At 48.5% G+C, this 21,131-nt stretch overlaps 1 protein-coding gene across 2 annotated transcripts in view; it reads left to right on the top strand.

Annotated features, from left to right (window-relative positions):
* ACTL8 (actin like 8) overlaps positions 1–10,466 on the top strand; it is a 73,936-nt gene extending 63,470 nt beyond the window's left edge. The window contains exons 2-3 of one of the 2 annotated variants that reach the window (XM_009234426.4): positions 6,371–6,742; positions 9,170–10,466. In XM_009234426.4, the coding sequence (XP_009232701.1) occupies positions 6,395–6,742; positions 9,170–9,922 (1,101 nt within the window). In that variant the 5' untranslated portion in view covers positions 6,371–6,394 and the 3' untranslated portion in view covers positions 9,923–10,466. The remainder of the gene's footprint in view (positions 1–6,370; positions 6,743–9,169) is intronic. The other variant, XM_054540863.2, reaches the window with a different exon arrangement.
* Positions 10,467–21,131: the final 10,665 nt, after the last annotated feature.

Here is a 21,131-nt window from a genome sequence, read left to right as displayed (position 1 = left end):
CTGCAACTCCGTCTTGGCCTTTGTGGGTGGTGATTCTGCTGTGAGTTCAGTACAAAGGCCTGTGCTCTACTGCCATGGGCGTGTCCGAGCCATGCACAGGTGAGCTGGGACCTGTGCCCGTACATATGTAGAATCTGGGGAATCCTTTCTCTGACTGGCTCCCATTTCCTCAGTATTCTTCCCCAACTCTTTGAGTTGCATAGGTTCCTTTTCTTGGTCTTATGTCCAGAGAGACAGGATTTCGCTCAGCCTTGGCTGTGCTGGAAACTTGTCTCAGGTCAAAGTTTGAGAGAAAACAGGAAAATAAAACAAATAGGAACCTCACCCTCTGCACGTTGCTTCTCCAAGTTTTGATTCTCTTCAATCTGCCTGTTATTTTTTTCACTCATTGTCCTCAGGTAGTTGGATTTTTTTGTTTTCTTTTGTTTTTTGTTTGTTTTTTCATTTTGTCCAGAATTTTTAGTCCTACTCAGTAGGAAAGAGGGCTGAAGGAGGCTTACTGCATCCTGGTGAGCATCAGAAGCCTGTGGTAATGTACCTTAATGCCATTTTTTTTTTTTTTTCTGATCTGGGATCAGAAAATGTGCATGGTGTTGGCTGCCATGTCCTTCAATTTTGAACACTTGTTTAATATTTCATTGTTGTGTATGCTGTGATATTTTTGCAGACCCTAGGCCAGTTTGGTGGAATTGCTCTCAATCTCTCACCCTTTCTTGAATCAACCTTTTTAAGCTTTTTCTCACCTCTTCAATGGACGTGCTTTAGCCAAGGCTGCTGGTAACTTCCACGTTGCTAAATCCAATGGATAGTCCTTTGTTTTCCTCCTAATTTCTCACCCCATTTGATTCTTCCCTTCTTGAAATACTTTCTCTGCTTGGCCCCAGGACACTGTTCCCTCTGGGTTTCTCACCCCCCTCCCTGGCCATTCTCACTTAGTCCTCTTTATTGGTGCCTTCCCAAGGCCTGGCCACTAGACCTTAGCGGCCTTCAGGCACAAATCTTTGTCTACACTACATCTTTTCTTGGTCACTTCCATCCCAACCACTTTTCGTTTTTCTTTTTTTTTTTTTTTTTTGAGATGGAGTCTCACTCTGTCACCCAGGCTGGAGTGCAGTGGCATGATCTCGGCTCACTGCACCCTCCATCTCCTGGGTTCAAGCAATTCTCCTGCCTCAGCCTCCTAAGGAGCTGGGATTACAGGTGCGTGCCACCACTCCTAGCTAATTTTTGTATTTTTCAGTAGAAACGGGGTTTCGCCATGTTGGCCAGGCTGGTCTCAAACTTCTGACCTCAGGTGATCCACCTGCCTTGGCCTTCCAAAGTGCTGGGATTACAGGTGTGAGCCACCGTGCCTGACCTCAACCATGTTCAATTCCATCCATTCAGGAACTCCCAGTTACACTGCTAACTCAGAGATCTTTACATGCATTTAATAGGCACCTCAAACTTAACATGTCCCAAATAAATTTCCTAATCTCCTCCCAAATGCCAAACTGTTCCCCCATGGTCTTTTCCATCATAGTAAATGGATACTTTATTCTTTTAGCTTTTCAGGCTAAAAATTGTGGTGTCTTCCTTCATTCTTCTCCTGGTCTAATATTTCAATCTATCAGCCTTACTTAGGTATATCCAAAATCTGATCCCCTTGCACCCTCTTCCTGGCCACCACTTGAGCGCAGGCTACCCACACCTTTCACCTCCTGTAATCTTTCTTCTGCTCTCTGCAGTCTGTCCTTTCTATTGGCCGAAATGATCCTTTCACAAGTGATGTCAGATCATGCCATTCCTCTGGCCAAGCCCCTAGTGGCCTCCCACATCTGCAAGCATGATACAGAGGCCTGCAAGGCCCTTCTCAGATCTCCAGTATCCTCCCTCCACTCACCATGTCCCTGCTACACAGGCCTGCTGGCTGATCCTAGAACTCATCTGACCTTGTCTTCCTCAGGGCCTTTGCACTTGCTGTTCCTTTGGGGTGGAATGATTTTCCAGGTGTTCACGTGCCTTATTCCTTCACTTCATTCAGTTTTCTGCTCAGATGTCACCCTAGAAAGAGGCCTTTGATGACTGCTCTGCTTAAAATGACATTGTGCCTCTGTGCCTCTTGAGTTCCCTGTCCTTACCAGGTTTTCTTTTTCTCTGCTGTACTGATCTTCCCTGACATGCTGTGTTTGATTTGGTGCTTATGGACGTTCTTTCTTAGTAGAATGTAAACTCCAGAAGGGGAGAAATCATGCCAGCCTAGAACAGGTTTTATACCTTGGTAGATGCTTACGGGGATTTGCAGAATTGGTGGCTCAGTAAAAATGCTTCTGAATACACAGATTTTATCTCTGTCCTCAAAGCTGGCTCCTTGGAGCCATCCAAACTTTCTTTTACAGTCATGTGCCAGGGGAAGGATGGCCCCTGCCTCCCACCCTCCTCCTCCCAGGTCGGGTCACTTGGGCCACCAACTTGGAGTCCTCTCCCATCCCCTACCCTTGCCATGCGCACCTTGTTTCACAGCCACAGTGGAGATCAGTCTGCCGGTGTCTCCCATGACACCACATGGCCAGGGCCGAGAAGCATTTATCAGTCACCTGCTCTCATGGTGTGGAGGGCGTTGTCGGCAGCAGAGCCCACTTCCCGGAATGTCACGCAGGCGGCCAGTTCTCTGTCACTCTGGATGATTGAGTGTGAGGAATCTATCACTCAGCCTGCCAGGAGGTGAGGCAGGAGGCCGGGTCACCACAGCTCCATCTCCGCGCTCCTCGTTGGCTCTCCCCAGGTCTGTGTCAGAGCTGATTAAAGGCAGAGAAGCCTGTTCTCTGCCCCGCAGCCAGTGACAGCAGGGAGCCGCTGGCCAGGGCCAGGCCACGGCTGTCATGCTCAATAGTGATGGGTAGATGCAACTGCTGTCCAGAAACGGAAGCTGAGCAGATAGCTGGGGGAGCGACAGCCCCAGAATGCTGCCTTTGGGCTGAGCTGCCTTTCTGGAGGCCCCTCTTACAGGAAACACCCACATACAGTCTAGGCACCCAGTCTGCTGTCTGTCTGACAATTTGTATTCTGCAAGATGAGTTCATACACCTTTCATTGAATATTCCCACACCCGCTGGATTTTTCCCTTAAAATTTTTTTTTTACTAGGGCCAGGTGTGGTGGCTTACACCTGTAATCCCAGCACTTTGGAAGGCCTAGGTGGGCAGATTGCTTGAGCCTGGGAGTTTGAGACCAGCCTAGGCTATTGCCTAGGGAAATTAGCTGGGTGTGCATGGCTTGCACTTGTAGTCCCAGCTACCCAGGAGGCTGAAGTGGGAGGATTGCTTGAGCCCAGGAGATTGAGGCTGAAGTGAGACGCGATCATGCCACTGCCCTCCAGCCTGCGCAAGAACGAGATCCTGTCTCAAAAAAAAACTTTGTTTTTACTAAAAGTTTACTCTAAAAATAATATAGTTGTGGGAATTTAACAAATGCATACAGAAGTGTGCCCAGCTCCACAAACAAGATACAGCATAGTTCCGTCATGGCCCCAAATTCTGCCATGTCCCCTCTGGTCATCCCCTCTCACCGCCTGGCTGCCAGCGGCCACTGATCTGATTTTGGTCCTTATAGTTTTACCTTTTCCAGAATGTCATGGGAATGGAGTCATACGGTTTGTTGTCTTTGGGGTCTGGCTTCTTTCGGCCTCAGGCATTTGAGATTTATGCACATATTCATGTTATGGGGCGTATCCATTGTTCATTCTGTTTTATTGCCAGGTAGTATTCCATTGAATGGGGAGATGTGTGTATTCATTCCCTAGCTGAAGGACTTTGGGTTGGTTTCTAGTTTTTGGCAGTTAGGAATAAGGCTATCCGGCTACTGTACATATGTGCATAAAGGTTTTTGTGTGAATGTACGTTTTCATTTCCCTTGAGTTAAATACCTAAGAGTGGAAATGCAGGTCATACGGTAGGTGTATGTTGAACTTTTTTTTTTTTTTTTTTTTTTTTGAGATGGAGTTTTGCTCTTGTCACCCAGGCTGGAGTGCAATGGTATAATCTTGGCTCACCGCAACCTCCACCCCCTGGGTTCAAGCGAATCTCCTGCCTCAGCCTCCCCAGTAGCTGGGATTACAGGCATGCGTCACCACGCCCAGCTAATTTTTTTTGTTTGTTTTTGTATTTTTAGTAGAGACAGGGTTGTTCCATGTTGGTCAGTCTGGTCTTGAACTCCTGACCTCAGGTGATCTGCCCGTCTTGGCCTCCCAAAGTATGTTGAACTTTTTAAGAAACTGCCACACCATTTTCCAAAGTGCTGGTGTCATTTGCCATTCCCACCAGCTGTGCATGGGATTTCCAATTTCTCCACTTTCTTGTCAGCACTTGGTAAGGCTGGTCCTTAATTTCAGTCATTCTATTAGGTAGCTGTATAGAAATATCTTGTGATTTTAACTGGCATTTTCCTAATGAGTAATGATGCTGAATACCTTTTCATGTGTTTATTTGCCATCCATCTATCTTCTTTGGTGAAGTGATTCTTCAAAGCCTTTGCCCATTAAAAAAAAAATTGGCTTGTTTCTCCTATTACTGGGTTTTGAGAGTTCTGTATTAAATATATGATTTGTAAGTATTTTCTCCCAGTCTATGGCTTGTCTTTCATTCTCTTTATAGTAAATAGCGTCTTTGGAAGGACAAAAGTTCCTAAATGTGATGAAGTCCAGTTTATCAATTTGTTCTTTTGTGGGTCAGGCTTCTAATGTTCTAAGGAAACTTTGCCTTCATGGTTTCTCGTAGGTGTTCTTTTAGAAGTGTTAGTTTCAGGTTTTACATTTATTTCTATGATCCATTTTAAGTTAATTTTTTGTAAGGTGTGAGGTATGGGCTAAGCTGCTTTTTTTGGTGTATGGACATCCAGTTGTTCTTTGCTATTTGTTGTAAAGACTATCCTTTCTCCATTTAATTATTTTTGGACCTTGTCAAAGAGCAAATGACACTTTTTTTGTGTGTGGGCCTATTTCTGGATTTTCTGTTCCATAGATCTATGTTTGTGACTATTCCTTTTTTTTTTTTGAGATGGAGTCTCACTCTGTCGCCTAGTCTGGAGTGCGGTGGCACAATCTTGGCTCACTGCAACATCCGCCTCCCAGTTTCAAGCGATTCTTGTGCCTCAGCCTCCCGAGTAGCTGGGATTACAGGCGCACCACCACGCTGGCTAATTTTTGTACTTTTAGTAGAGATAGGGTTTCATCATGTTGGCCAGGCTGGTCTTGAACTCCTGACCTCAGATGATCTGCCCGCCTCGGCCTTCCAAAGTGCTGAGATTACATGTGTGAACCACCGTGCCTGGCCTTGACTATTCTTTTACCAGTACCCCCAACATTGTCTTGGCTACTGTAGCTTTTTAGTAAGTCTGAACATTAGGTAGTGACCATACCTACCTTTTCAGCAGGGGGGCTGCTGTTCTCCCCACTTTACAGATGAAGAAACTAACCACAATCATGGAATCTTCCTGATAGTCTCCCTTATCATCAGGTGTTAGATGTTTAGCTCATGTTTAACACCTAATGCCTGATGCCTCACGTGCTTGATGCTCAGGACATCGCCTTTGCAGTCTGGTTTGGGTTTGACTCTTAGCTCTGTTTTTGTTAGTTGTATACCCCTAGGAAAGTAATCTTACCCCTCTGTGCCTCAGTTTCTTCATCTGTAAAGTGGACGTCACCTGCCTTATACATCGTGGCAAATATTAAATGAGTCCATGTATTAGGTGAAACCATGTGAAATTGCTGATCTCTGACCATTTTCGCAGACACAAATGGCAGTTTTACCTAGTCCAGCCTAACATGCAAAGTGTTCCTTGTAGTACTGGAGAAAGGGTAGGTTCTCCAGAAATGGTCCCTGTAGCTGCTGCCATGCTCACTAATACAATGCCTGCTTCTGCTGCTCTTGCTATGACATTGTTATTACTGAAGGTGGTGGCTCTGAGGCTGATGTTTCATGTTCCTTGTGCCCTCTATAATCAGGCAGCCAGTGTCTACAAGGACTTCCCAAGTGGCAAGCTTCTTGCTGAGTCTGCAAAGAGTAATCCAACCCTTTGCAGAGTTGGATTGTGGGGCAGAAGTGCTCACCTAGCAGGATACAGATGTGTGCAAAGTGCAGTGGGAGAAGCTGAGTGGGCAGGAGGGGTGGGGGCCACTTCCTGGATGTGGCCCATTAAGGGAGCCTGGTAGGATGGTTGGGAATTTGGGATGGGGAGAGTGTTCCAGGCACAGGTAATGGATTGTGTAAAGGCTTGGAAGGGGGCAGTGGACAAGCTTCAGGGGGAGCCTGAGGTTTGACTGTTGGGTAGAGGGGGAAGCTGCTTATGGTGGCCTAGGCTGCCTGCACAACTAACCCCATCCTTTGCGTCCACAGGTCCCACCCACCTCTGCCTCCGCCATGGCTGCAAGAACCGTTATCATTGACCATGGGTCTGGCTTTTTGAAGGCTGGCACGGCCGGCTGGAATGAGCCTCAGATGGTCTTCCCAAACATCGTGAACTACCTACCATGCAAGGAGAACCCTGGCCCCAGCTACGCCCGGAGGCGTGTGAGCCTGGGCATCGACATTTGCCATCCTGACACCTTTAGCTACCCCATCGAGCGGGGCCGCATCCTCAACTGGGAGGGTGTGCAGTACCTCTGGTCATTTGTGTTGGAGAACCACAGACGGGAGCACGAGGTCCCCCCTGTGATCATCACGGAGACACCCTTGAGGGAGCCTGCGGACCGAAAGAAGATGCTGGAGGTGAGGCCTGCCAGGGCCTGCTCCCACTCGGGAGCGGGAAACAGACTGACACTATGTCTGGACTGATTGGGCACCAGGAATTCTGCTTTTTAAGATAAATTGCCAACTGGGTGTGGTGGCTTATGCCTATAATCCCAGCACTTTGGGAGTCCCAGGCAGGCAGATTGCTTGAGCCCAGGAGTTCAGGACCAGCCTGGGCAATATAGTGAGACCCCTGTCTCTACAAAAAATACAAAAATTAGCCAGGTATGGTCCCAGCTACCTGGGAGGCTGAGGTGGGAGGATCAGTTGAGCCCAGGAGGTCAAGAATAGAGTGAGCTGAGATCATGCCACTGCACTCTAGCCTGGGCGACAGGGCAAGGCCCTGTCTCAAAAAAAAAAAAAAAAAAAAAAAAAAAAAAAAAAAAAACCCAACAGAAACCAACAAATTGCCCCACAGACATTTCCCAAGAGCCTAGTGAGTGCCTGGTGTGCCACTAAGCAGGGGAGCTCATGGAGGCCCCACCTGCAGATGGACATGCAGCAACCAACGTGCTTGGTGGAAAGGGGGTTACCAGGGAGACGTGGGATATTTGCTTATGGATTCCATAATTGCTGATATAGGCCATGTTCTGGCCTTCAGAGAGCTTCCATGAAGGGGTTAACAAATAATTCCAGATAGTAATGAGTTCTAGAACCATAATGAAATGGGATCATGGTGGACTGTTGGGGGTGGGGAACCTGTTTGAAGAGAGTGCTCAGGAAGGGCCTCTCTGACGGAGGTGATTTCAGCAGCAAGAGTGGCAAGAGGCAAGTAGGATGGTGAGGTTGGAGGAGGCTGGGCCTTGTAGGCCTGGTAGGCTGTGGGGAGTGCTTGGATTTAAATCAAGGATTGGCAACCCAGTGAGCCAAATCTGGCCCACCACCTATTTTGTAAATAAAGTTTTATGGGAACATAGCCACACACATTCATTTATATGTTATGTAAGACAGAAAGAGAGAGGAAAGAAAAAAGAAAATATGCTCATTGCCTGGTAGGTAAAGCCCTATTATTATTTTTAAATAAAAACTTTACAAACATGAAGACAAAACAGGAATTCTGACATTTAGGGTTTGGCAGAGTGTGCTTTCATATGACAGCATCTGAGTTAAGTTGTTGCAGCAGAGACTGTTTGAGACCATACATCAAGTTAAAGGCTAAAATATTTACTATTGTAGGTTTGCCAGATAAAATACGTGATGCCTAGTTAGTTAGACTTGAGTTTCAGATAAATTACAAATAATGTCTTAGTATTTAAGTATGTTTCATATTACATGGGGCATACTTACAGTACAACATTATTTATTATTGATCTGACATTCACATATAACTGGGCATCCTGTAGTTTTATTTGCTGAATTTGGCAACCCTTACTGTCTATCCCTTTACAGGGATTCCTATTCTAAGTGAATAGGAATCACTTCTAAGTGAATAGGAAGTTCCTGGGGAGTTTTAAATGGAGAGTTTTAAATGGGGGAGTTGTATCTGATTTTCTATTTGAAAAAGAGGACCTTGGCTGCTATTTTGAGAAATGGCTGGTGGGGGGACAATTTTCTGAGAGTAGTAATGGAGGGAGCCCCCTCCCACTGAGGGGAGACGATGGGCTTGTGGGGGCTTGACGAGGTGAATAAGTGGCTGGGGCCACAGAAGTGTTGACTGTTAGGATCTTTCTGCTGCTATGGGATTAGAACCTTGGGGAGGCTGCCAGAGCTGAGGAATGGGGGGCAGGGGGGCTTTGTAAAGATTCAGGGGGTGAGGGGCAGGGGGAGAAAACCAGCCCAGGGACTCTGGCAAATCCTAAATACCAGAATTCCAGGTTTGTCTTGACGTTTGTAAGGTTTTTATTTAAAAAAAAAAAGAAAAAATAAGGCTTTTCCTGCCAGGCAGTGAGCATCTTTTCCCTTTTTTTCTTTTTTCTTTTCTTCCTTCCTTTCCTTTTTCCTTCGTTCTGGCATCTTTTTTCTTGTCTGTCTTATCTTTCTTGTCTGTCTTTTCTAGTCTTTCTCCACTGTTTGGAGGCAGTGGTGAATATGCAACACTTGTTTCTTTTCTAATCTCTTCTTCCTTCTAAAGAGGTGGTTCAGGCTGCACATGTGACCCGTGGCCATGTTGCTCCTGCAGCCAGTGTCCCAGAACCATTTCTTGCAGACACAGAGCTCTTCTCACCTCTTCTCTGAAGTGGTCTTCTGAACGGCCACGACCAGACAAGCTCCTGAGGGCAAACCCAGCTCCCCTTCTAATCCTCCAGAGCTGCTGCATTATCCTCACTGCATGAGCTCCAGGGTCCCTGGGCGCAGCATCCTGGGGCAGCCCGAGAGTACCCCGAGGACGTGGCTCTGTGCTGACTTTAGCTTTGACTGCTGAGCAGGCTGGGGGAAATGCACTGAGTGAATTCTCCCTCGTTGCAGATCCTGTTTGAGTTGCTGCATGTCCCATCGGTCCTCCTGGCCGACCAGCTGCAGATGTCCCTGTATGCCTCTGGCCTCCTAACCGGAGTGGTGGTTGATTCTGGCTATGGCCTGACCCGCGTGCAGCCTTTCCACCAGGGCCGCCCCTTGCCCGCCAGCGGCAAGACGCTGGAGTTCGCCGGCCAGGATCTCTCCGCCTATCTCCTCAAGAGTCTCTTTAAGGAAGATTGCGATAGACGCTGCCTGTTTCAGCTGGAGACAGTCGCCGTGACTCAGATGAACAAGTGCTACGTGCCGCAGAATCTGGGGGAGGCCCTGGACTTTCGTGAGAGGCAGCAGAGTGGCTTGGATGAGAGCAACACCTATCAGCTCCCAGACGGCTCCCGCGTGGAGCTGACCCCCATGCAGCGGGTGGCTCCTGAGATGTTCTTTAGCCCGCAGGTGTTCGAGCAGCCAGGGCCCAGCATCCCACGGGCCATCGTGGAATCCGTGGAGTCCTGCGAGATCTCCCTGCGCCCCCTGCTGGTCTCCCACGTGATGGCCTGCGGGGGCAACACCCTCTATCCCGGGTTCACAAAGCGCCTGTTCAGGGAGCTGATGGGGGATCATGTCTCCTCCACCAAAGCCACGGTCTGGGCGGGTTCCAATAGAAACTTTAGTGTCTGGCTAGGAGCGTCCGTGGTGGCTCACCTTTCTACCTACCAGTCTGAGTGGATGTCCCGAGAGGAGTATGGTGAGCATATGAGGATGTGACCCTACTGGCTAACTCCTGAGAATGGGCTCCTGTTAGATGGGCACGGGTGGATTAATTTTAGCAAAATGTTCTGGGTGGGGGTACAATGAGGTGGGGTGGGGTGAGCTGGCTTTGGAATTCTGGGGGCATGAGGGTATTTTTTAGGTTCTAAGGTTTTATCTTGTTGCAAGAGTGGGACCTACCCAAGGGGGAAGACAAGATGTCATCCTTGGAAACCCTGCAGGGGACAGTTTTTCCAGGGTGGCCCATCATTGGGGTATGAGTGGCTGACTGCCATCTCCATGCCTGAGAGCCACTGGTTTTTCATTGGCATTTCCCCTGGTTTGTCTCATTCTTCTTGGTTGAGTAGGTTTTAACTGGGGTAACACTCCTGCTAGGAGTCCCAATTATTTTTGACTAGGGGATGGGGGACAGTTGACATTTCTGGTCCTACAGACCCTTTCTGGCCAGGGAGGCATTGTTGCAGGTGAGCTTGGGCTGCCCTTGCCACCTGTGGTTGGATCTTGTTTTATATCTGCAAATAAATAGCTTGTTTGGAAGCAATGCTGGCTCCTGTGATGGATGGGGGTAGGGTGCGCAGCCCCTTGGGGAGACTTAGGGAGTGTAAGTGTGAGAGAGCCAGGTGGGGGCCAGGGTGGGCTCTGAGGTGTCTGGGGCCTGTGAACAGTGGCTGCCACTGAGCAGAATAGGCAAGGGTCTGGACCCCGTGTTCTTTCACTGCCACATTCTATCCATCCATCCCAGGTGTCCCAATATTCTGTTTAAAGTTTTCCCTTCTTATTCGTATTTGTTTGGTATATATCTGATGAATATTCAAGTACCTAGCATGTTTTAGGAGCTGTGCTGGACCCTGGAGACTTGAGAAAGATGTACAAGGTTTCTGGTTTCAACCTTACAGCCTCCTGTGGGATCTACTGTAGACAGTATATAAGTAAACGTATTTCTGATGATGAAGAATGAAATGAATCAAATGTGACACGGTCATGTGATCTGGAGGTGGAGGGATGGCCACTTTCAATGGGGTGGACTGAGATGAGGTTGCTGGGGACCATCAGTAACTGTCTTCTCCTTCCATGGCACACTGTGAGGCAATGCTCCCAAGTCTCCAGCAGTTATATAGGGCCAGGTGGCTGAGTTCTGGCTCAGTTGGCATGCACCTGACCTTAAAAATACTTCTTCACAGCCTGTGGGATGGGTCAATGGGGAGGACATGTAAGCCTTAGGGGATGGCAAGAGCTGCAGATGGAAGGAGCCTGAGTGCCTAGGTGGAGAAGAAACCCCTGCCCAACCCCACCAACACTGGCCTGTGGCATGAGGATCTATGTTCAGCCACTGGGAGTGTGGGGATGTTTGTTAACAGCAACTGTTTTGCTTACTCTGACTAATACAGAGAAAGGAGCCACAATATACTATTTATTTAATAAAATGTGTTTTCTGTTAAGTGCCAGAACTGGGGTTTGAACCCAGCCTGGACTCTCAACCACAGTGTTATCCAGCTGTTTCTGAAAGGGATTCTTGGCTCCTTAATGTTAAGAGCTGGAATAGAGTAACAAATGTAGTTTGGAAGACTGAAGCTCAAGGAACCCAGATGTCTCAGGGCAAGTAGAGGAATTTGGAGGGTAGGGTCCAGCTCACCTTGTCTTTGAACACATGAGCCATATTCTCATGTGTTTGCTCCCACACTTGAAGCATCAGCAGTCCCCAGGGAAAAGAGTGGGGGCCTGGAATAACAATTCTTAGGTGGACCAACTCAGAACCAGCCTGGTGCAAGCCCCAGACTTGGTGTCAGATTAAGTTTCAGGCTGGCTCTATCACGAGCTTAGCTGCCTTGGGCAAGTTATTTAACCTCTTTGAGTCTATCAAGTATAAAATAGGAAGTAATAACCACCTTCTCTGAGATTTGGAGTTGAAGATGAACTAAGATAGGGGATGAGAACTCACTTTGAAGCTATGATGTGCTACTGAGGTAAGAGAAATGACTTTCAAGCTTTTAAGTTGATGTCACTCGCCTATTAAACATGAGTGTTAAAAACAACGGCAGCTACCATCGCTTGCCAAGCATTGTGGTGAGAGCTTTACAAATGGAATCACATTTAATCCTCACGTACACACTGTGAAATGAGTGACGTTTGTCCCCGCTTACAAGTAAGAAAACCAAAGATTAGCGATGTTAAGCACTTGTTCAAGTTCACACTCAAGTTCAAGCTAATCATGATTTGTCGGAGTTAGGAATGGATTCAGCATTCCTAGAACACTAGGCTAAAAGTGGCTGAAACAGATTTATTTGTCTCAGGCAACAAGTAGACACTCCAGGGGAACAGTGTCAAATCTACATCACTAAGGTCTCTCTTTATCTTTCCATTTCTCCACCTTCAGCGTGTAGGCTTGTTGGATTGTGGTCACAAAACAGCTGTGGCAGCTCCAGGCATCACCCCCCATATTTCCTGCAGGAAAAGGAAGCATGAAGGGAGTGTCTCATCTGGGTCTGTCACTTGCTATTAGAAAGTTGTCACCTAGCGGATTTCTGTTTGGCTCATTACTTGGAGGTAGCTGAAAGAGGTGACACACAGGTGTTGAGTGAGCTGATGCAGTGTCCGTTCCTTGGCAGAGGAGGGCTTTGAATCTAGGTCTGTCCATACTAAAGCCTGTGTTATCACTGACAGTGGCAGGCTGCCTTCTCAGCTTTCTGGGCCTTCTTGGTTCCCTTGGCCTGAGATGCGGATGTGTGATTTTTTTCCAGGCTTGTGTGAAAACTGCTTTTGGATAGCAGTCGTGGCATGGGCACCTTGGGCAGAAATCTTTGCATTTGAAACCCCTATATTTGTACACACCTGAGCCTTAAAAGGCAGAAGTAGGGGAAACTTAGAAATGAGGACAAGGAAAAGGAGGGCCTGGAGAGGAGATGGGCAAGGGGCATTTTCTTTCCTTATTTAGCTCTGGGCAACTGTCATCAGAACCCTTTTCCTCATTTCATTCTGAATGTAACATTTAACCTTTCTGTTCAAGCATCAAATCTGGCTGCCTAGTGTATAATTATGAACTTTTCTTTACTTTCTCTCCCCCTCCCCCACTCTCAAAGCTTTTAAAACTCCCTTGTTGGGTACTATCTCTCTCCTCTGACTCTCCAATTAAATTAAAAATAGCAACTCCATGGGCTGTGCAGGGCCATCAACCTAATGCGGAACTGCTGGCACGCCTGGCCTGGCGGGGTGGCACGTGGTGCCCAGAAGATGCCTGCTGGGCTCCAGCAAGACCTGGCGGCTGCTCAGAGCTCGAGGAGGCTCATCCTCTGCGAGGGGTGTGGGGCTGCCTGCCAGGGGCAGCCAGGTGCAGAGGGGAGGGAGGCAGGGTCTTGGCAGCTGGGTCAGGGGCTGGGTGGGACTGGCAGAGGGGACAAAGGGAAAGAGCCCCCAGGCGACCCATCCCCAGTTCTGAGGATACAGTCCTGCCAATTTCTGCTGCCAAGGCTGGGGCTTAGTATCCTTGCATCTGGGTATGGGTAGGGTTTGGGTGCCTGAGTTCCCCAAGATAACGCTGGCAGAAGCTTTAGGTTCTGCTGATGCTGAGAACCAAGTCAACATTGACACTGAACCACGCTCCTGGCTCTAGAGGAGAAGTGTATGGCCGCTCCCACCTCCAGGGCCCTTTCTTAGACAGATGGTGAAATGGACAAGGGCATGAGCTCTGAAGCCAGACTCCATGGACTGCAGTCCCCGCTCTGCTGCTTTCTGGCTCTGCTAACCTCTCTATGCCTCACTTTGCCTCTCTGTAAAGTGGGCCTAATAAAGATGCCTACCTCAGCGTGGCTTAGATGATTGCCATAGAGTTTTAATGAGTTAACATACATAAAACACTAAGCGAACGCCAGGCACATGAAGGTTAGCTTTTTCGTACACACCAGCCTCTATTGGCCAAATCTCTAGGCACACACCTGGCTTATTTTATATTTACTTGCTCATAGGCAGATAGATGCTAGTGATACAACATGGTTAAAACATAAATTGCTGGCTTAGTTTCCCTGGGGAAAGGCATTGCAGGGTAATTTCTTTTCTTGTCTGAATGTTGTGGTCTGAATGTTTGTGTCCCTACAAAATTCATGTTGAAACCTCATCCCCATAGTGGTGGTGGTAAAAAGGTGGGGCCTTTTCGGAAGTAAGTGACTGTCATGAGGGTTCTGTCCTCATGAATGGGACTAATTCCCCATAGAAGAGGGCCTTGGCTGCCTGGCCCTCCAGTCTTCCACAATGTGAGAGCACAGCATTCCTCCCTTCTGGAGGATGCAGCGATAAGGCACGGTCTTGGAATCAGAGAGTGGACCCTCACCAGACACCAGATCTGTGGCTGCCTTGATCTTGACCTCCAGACCTGTGAGCCAAACATTTCTAATCTTTGTAAATAATGCAGTCTGTGGTATTTTACTATGGCAGCAGGAACAGACTAAGAAATGGAGTGATGGGGTAGAATCACATTCTGGACACGGAGGTATCACAGGTGTCGGGGGTACATGGCGCCAGGGAGAGGTAGACAGCCGGAGGTGTCTTCTGTAGGAAATGATGCCTGAGGTGGCTCTTGCCAGAGGAACAGGACTTTGCAGATGCTGTTCCTTTTGTTTGGAATGCTTTTCCCCACTGCCACCCCCATGGTTGCCTTTGACACCTTGGTATGGGGGGTTAAATAGATGGAACATTTGGAATGGCTGGGGAATGAGGGGGAGTAGGGAAGGATGAAGGTGGTTGTTGACAGGCTCAGCTCTTGAAGGACATCAGGGGTCACACCAAGGACAGACATGTAAGCAGAATTATGACATCACCGGAGAACGCAGGGCTCTGGGTATAGCTTGGAGAATACAGGGGCTCAGAGAAGGATCAGACAAGAGTGATAACATACACCATAAAATAGGTATTTCACTAGACTCTAGGCTACCAATTCTGTATCGCCTGGGACCTTGTTCCCCTCTGATGTTTTGGGTTGGGAATTTGGCTTCAGTGATACTTGGGGTCATGGTGAGTTTGAGGGGCTAACAGATCTTCCCTATCCTCCAGCAATGGTTGCCATTAGTTATCAATTTTGGAGCTATTTTAGTGCCTGGGTTATGGCAGGAAAGGCAGCCCGGAGTGAAAGACTTCGGAAGAGTAATCTCAAGGTGGAAGAATGAGATGAATTCACATTGAGGGCAAGACCAGCTCTTTGTCAGTTGCGTACATCTGTGCTTGTTCCATTAGCTCTTCCCTTCAGCACTACAAGTCTTGGACAGCTCCCCTGGGCTTGTCACATCCTCTCCCCTCTCATTCATGATCTCCGGTTCCAAGAAGCCAGTCCCTACTGAGAAAGCAGGAACCCTGGTGGAGAGGACAAACTCTGTTGTCAAAGTCAGGCAGATGCAGGCCGGAATCTCTGTTCCTCACTTATAAGCTGTGTTGCTTTGATAAGCTGTGTTGCTTTGGGCAAAGCACTGCCCGTCTCTGGTTCCATGGCCTCATCTGTAAAGTGGTGATAATAATACCTAACTCATAAGGCTGATATGGGAATTAAAGCCATTTATCCATTTAATGAAATTCAGTAAGCACTTTCTCTGTGCCCTAGGCCCTTTGCTAGGCTCTGTTAAATTGAAGCATGTTTGTAAAGTGGCTTAGCAGAGCCTGGCACGTGGTAGGTGCTCAATAAAGGTAATTTTTCTCCCTGAATCACTGCAATGAAAATCCAGGACTAAGGACGCCAGGAGACTCCACGATGATGCACGGGCCCCAGCACACATTCATGCTACTAGGAAAGGTTCCTTTTCATCCTGTCCTTTTGATTAACTTTTCCACTAAGGTGTTAGGATCTTGATATACAACCATCTTAGGAATCTTTAGAGTTTTAAGAGGCCCTAAAATCAGAGTATGAGAGGTGGGTCTACTCTTCTTCTGTAATTAATGTAGAGTTAATGACACTCGCCCAAATTCAGGCCATTCTCCTGATTACCTAGATCTGTGGTTGTCCCCTCTACAATTACCTCCCTCCAGGGAGAGGATGTTGCTTTCACCTAGGAAGGACAATGATGAACTGAAGACGCAGATTCATCTTGGCAAGCCTTGCTGAACACCGGATGGGGCTGCTGGGGACATGGAGGACAGACCTGACTCCCACTCCTTAGGGTCTGATGGGAGTGGACGTACCCCCAGGGAGGTTGGGGGCAGGCCAGAGCCATCTCCTCTGTAACCCTGTGCTTGTGGGGTCATGATCTTCGCCCAGCTCTTCCAGCCAGCAAATCAGTCTCCTGGAGGGACTGAGGGCCTTGCCATGTTGCTCCCACTGGAGACATTCAGCAGGGGAAGGGGTTGGCTGTAATCCAGGTTTAATTTCTCCAGGGCCTCCATTATAAATTCCATAACTCTACCAGTCAAAACATGACTAATTCCTGGGACTGCAACCCCCACCTGGGAGTAGAAAGCTCTGTGCTGTTTTTGCTGCCTTTTATCACCACTAATAAAGGCTTGGCAGTCGGAATTTAGCGGCTGTGGGTGGTTTTCTTACGCATGTGGGCTTTCCCTTCCCCCTACAGGGTCACTATAGAGTGAATGCTTGCTTGCCTGCTGGGCTGGTTTTCCATCAGCTTTGTAATATTCCCAGCCTGAAATGCCTTGGTTTTGGGGGCAGTTTGCAGAGTAGGGGCCACGGCATTCAGGGTTAATTGGGCCTTTGATGATTTTGACAAGGGTAGGAAGCTGCGTGATTTATGGAGCAAAGAATGGGTTGGTTGAAAGTAAATAGAGCAAAATTGCAGGTGTGATGTTTAACCTGCTGAAGAGAACATGATTTGGGATGCATTCCCTCGCCTAGCTGGCGTGATAGTCTTTGGGAGAGTGGGCCGTGTAGACAGTGAAACTGTGCAAATTGTTGTTTCACCCCCACCCCCTGTCCCCTACCCCTCACTAGCTGCAAAACCCTGAGCAGGTTACTTAGCTTTTCTGAGCCTCAGTTTCCACATCTGAAAAATGGTACAGACTGGCCATCAGCCCCAACTGTGCAGCAGAGTTGTGTGTGGCTGTGTACTTAGCACAGGGCCTGGCCCATCAGGAGGCCATGGAGGTGGCGGAAACAATCTTCCTGTGGTCGTGTTATTTTATCAAACACCATAGTCATTACATAGTCATTAGGGATGGTCCCTGAGGGCCTGGCTAAGGTATGAGTTTGTTGTCTCTGCAATAAGCAGAGACCGACTTGGCTTTCATCTCTCTAAAAGCAGCACCTAGTTCCAACCAACTGGCTCTCTACCTGGAGTTAATGTGGTCTCGCTCCAGGTAGGAAATGGGGGAGCCTTTGACTTGGGGAGTCAGTGGAACCATCTGTGCATGGGGAGGGAAAGGGGGTACGTGTCGAGGGCTGGCCCTGTCTCGGAAGAGAAGGGTGGGGATGGTGAAGCCGGGGCCAAGGCGATGAGGAGGTGGAAACAAGGTGGATCTGCCTGGTGAGCCCTTGAGAGGGTCCGTTCAGCCAAGAGCCGCTCAGTCTGGAAGGATAAAGGCTGGAGGAGAGGCCCGAATTTCCACCCTGGCTCTGTCACTGTCTAGCTGTGTGACCTTTGGCTGATTACCTAGCGTCTCTGAGCTCCAAACCCCTCATCTCTAAAATGAGGATAATCATAGTATCTACCCTATGGCTTATAAAGCATTATCTGAGCTTACCTTAAGCAGAAAGCTTAGCACGGAGCCTGGCACTTAGTGAATGTGCAGTGTTGGCTGCTGCTATTATTATCGTGATTGCGATCATGTTTACTCATCTTTTCAGCTGCTTTCATAGGGGGTCCTTGGCATGAACAGACACAGTTAGTCTGGGGTTATCAGTTGTGGCTGGAGGCTGTGAGTTGGTGACTCTGCTGCAGGGAGCAGCATCTTGCCAGATGTAGATGGACGCCCTCATCCTGACACCCCTGAGAGCTGCATGGCACGTCTCAGAGCAGGCTCAGACCAGGCCTCTCCTCTAAGCGCTGGGTAAGAGTTTTAATGTGAAAAGTTGCCTCTCCTCCAGCTTCTGGAGGACTGGAGTCAAAAAAGAGAAGGTCAGTGTCAGCCAAGGACTCCTTTAGGCTAAACTGTTGACCTGGTGGCCATGACCTTGAAAGTCAGATTCACCTTGGATAAGCCGGAGTCACAATAAATACTTTCCCTGTTGTCTCTGACTTCAGACTCTCTCCATAAACTGCCACTCTTTACCTGCTCCACAGGCCACCGTCTCTCACCTGGGTTCCTGCAAGCAGCTCTTACCAGCCTTTCCTGCCTTCAGCTTTGTCTCCACCCCCATTCCGCAGGGAACCTGTGAAAGGCCGTGTCAGGCCATTCAGCCCCTTTGCTTAAAAGCCTTCCCATCTCATGCACAGTAGAAAGCCCAAGTCCCCACTGCATCCTGTAAGGGCCTGCTCAGTCTGGCTCCTGGTCCACTCTGATCGCCTCTCCTCTCCCTCCCTCAGTCTTCAGGCCCCCCAGGAGCTAGACTAGCCTCCCCACTGCTCCCTGGTCCTGCCAAGTGTGCTCTGCCCAGACCTTTCCCCTTGCTGTTCCTTCTGCCTGCAGCACCTTCCCCAGACAGCTGCTGGTGCATTCTCTTGCTTCTTCAAGTCTTTGGTCAAATGCCACTTTACTAGAGAGGACATCCCTGACTGCCCCCATTCCCATTAAAAATTAAAAGGCCCCACAGCTCCTCTCTTCCCTCTTCCTGATTTATTTGATTTTTTTTTCTAATTTGTCTCTCCATTAGAATGAAGCTCCATGAAGGCAGGACTTTGTTTCATTCACTGCTGTTATCCCCAGTGCCTAGAACAGTGACAGCACATAGTAGTTGCTCAATACATGTTTATCGAATGAATTAGTGATGGAATCTTCCTTCCCTAAGGGTGTGTCTATAATCTACACACAGAGTGGGCAGTCAACTCTTCCTTCTCTTCTGAGAACCAAACAAAGGCGTGTGGCTCCAGCATCCAGCAGGAGTTATTGAGGTGATCCGCTTGTAAAACTTTCTGGCATTGAGCTAAAGATTGGTATAGCCTTGTGAGTACATTGATGGAGATGCCTTTCTAGGAGGTTTGAAAGCCTCTCATCTGCAGGGATGTATATTTAGTTAGCTGTCTGGTAGAACTTTCTGTCGTGGGAAGGTGGGTCTGATTAGGATGCAGTCAAAGTTGGTCGCTTAGTAGCAGAATCAAGGTCCAAGTCAGGTCATGTTATTTAACAGTCCTCGCTTCCATTTATCAGGCACCTACTATGGCGTAGGTACTGGAGCTGCACAGATGAATGGCTCCTACCCTTGAGGGGCTCTTGGTCTAGACCCTTGATCCCACCACCTGATCTTCCCATCCATCCATCATTTAAGGCTCTGTCACCTGTTCTCCCTCATGCTGGAATGTTCCGGGCACACTCCCCACCTCCTTCCCTGACCATCTTGCTACCTTGGCACTTTTTGCTGGCTTGCCTCTCTCCCTTTCTCTTCAATCTGGCTTAAAACACCGTCATCTGGCTAAGGAATCTGGCTCATCATCTAAGCCAGGGAATATTAGCCCTATTTTACAGATGAGCAGACCAAGGCCTTAGCTTGACTCAAAGACACCATGGCTTAAGACACCATCATCTGGTTCAAGACACCATGGTGTCTTGGTGCTTCCATTAAGAGCACAGGTGACCTGGGAGGGTGGGTAAGGGATAGGGCTGGAACTGGGGGCCTTGAATGCCTGGTTGAGGAGCAAGGCTTTATCTGGAAGCTGGTGGAGCTTCCAGAGTTCTGTGCCCTAGGCTGTGATATGCAACAGGCTGTGATGTACTCAGCTCAGCCTGTGTCCTGGCTCTTGCATATAATGAATTGGAGTATCATTTATATTTCTTGGATATTTGGGGGAGGCTGAGCCTTATCTCTCTCAACTCAACCGCAGCTACTGGAGTCCAGGGAACTTCATCTCAGAGTCCTTGGGCAACAGTAAATTGGAGTGGAGAGACCTCGGCCTCTGTTTTTAGATGGGAGATCCAGTTGAAAATCTTGGTTCCCTGTGAGCCTCAGTTTTCTCATTTATAAATTAAGATGAGAAAACATTCCTTGTCATTATCGGGAGGATGTGATGAGTCCTAGCATGTGAGATGCCCATCGCAGGGCCCGGCCTGTTGTAACCATTCATCGAGAAGCTTGCAGAGCTGTGGTTGAAGGTGTTCTCTCTGGAGCCAGAAGGCCTGGGTGCCAACCCGGACTGTCACTCTCCAGCACCGTGACTTGGCTTTTCTGTGAGATGTAGTTAATATCTGCCTGATGGGGTTGTGGGGAGGGAGGATTCAGGGAGATCCTGCAGGAAGCCCACAACACATGTGCCTTCTTAGAATAAAGCCTTTGTCTTGTCACCATTCTAGGAAAATGGTGGAATGTTGTAGAAGGAACTAGGAGAGGCAGGGTCTCTTCCAGCTCCTTAATTTACATATGGGGAAACTGAGGCCCAGAGAGGCAGAGCAGAGACACACAGGTCCCTGACTTTTAGGCCTGCCCTCTCTCCTCAGTCTCACTGTTACTGATTGCTGTCTGTCCCCCCTCCCGCCCCCAAGGATGGGGACAGTGGGGGTTTGGTGACAGTGTCCTGCCTGCTGCAAATGTGGCACCTCCAAGGGAGCATCTGTGGGGGAACTGTAGCTGACATGCCATTTGAATCCCCATTTGGGAGATGCAGACACTGGTTCCATGAAGGCTGCTGCTTTTCCCCCTAAATGAGAAAAAATGTCTTAGATATGCCTTGTGCTGCAACCACCCCTAATCTGCAAACCCTGTAATTCTCCAAAAGAGGGAAGGGAAAGGAAAAAAAAAATGCCTTTACAGTCTGGCCGATTCATAGGCCAAGATTTAGAGACGGGAGATGTAGTGAGGTCTCGCATTACTGAGCCTTCATTACTTTTACAAAATATGTTCTGGTGGGTTCACCCGCAGCTATAAAGCACCGTCGTAAATAATTAAGCTCCACTTGTCAAGGGGGCTGGGAAAGGGTGGTGAAACGTGGTATGTGTGAGGATCACTGGGCTGGGAGACAGGTGTCCTGGGACTCTGGCCTGTCTCTGATCTCTGTGCTCTTAGGGGAGCGGGGCGGGGTGGTCAATTTCACCTCTGCTGGCTCTGGCTTCCCCCTGTGTAGAATGAGGAGGTTGGAGCAGGTGGTCTCCTGAGTCCCGGCTAGCACTGATGGTCAACAATGCTCAGCTGCAGTGA

This window comes from Pongo abelii, chromosome 1 (genome assembly GCF_028885655.2).
Source record: "Pongo abelii isolate AG06213 chromosome 1, NHGRI_mPonAbe1-v2.0_pri, whole genome shotgun sequence".
In the NCBI taxonomy this organism is placed as follows: Eukaryota; Metazoa; Chordata; class Mammalia; order Primates; family Hominidae; genus Pongo; species Pongo abelii.
This window is presented reverse-complemented; position numbering and strand designations above follow the sequence as displayed.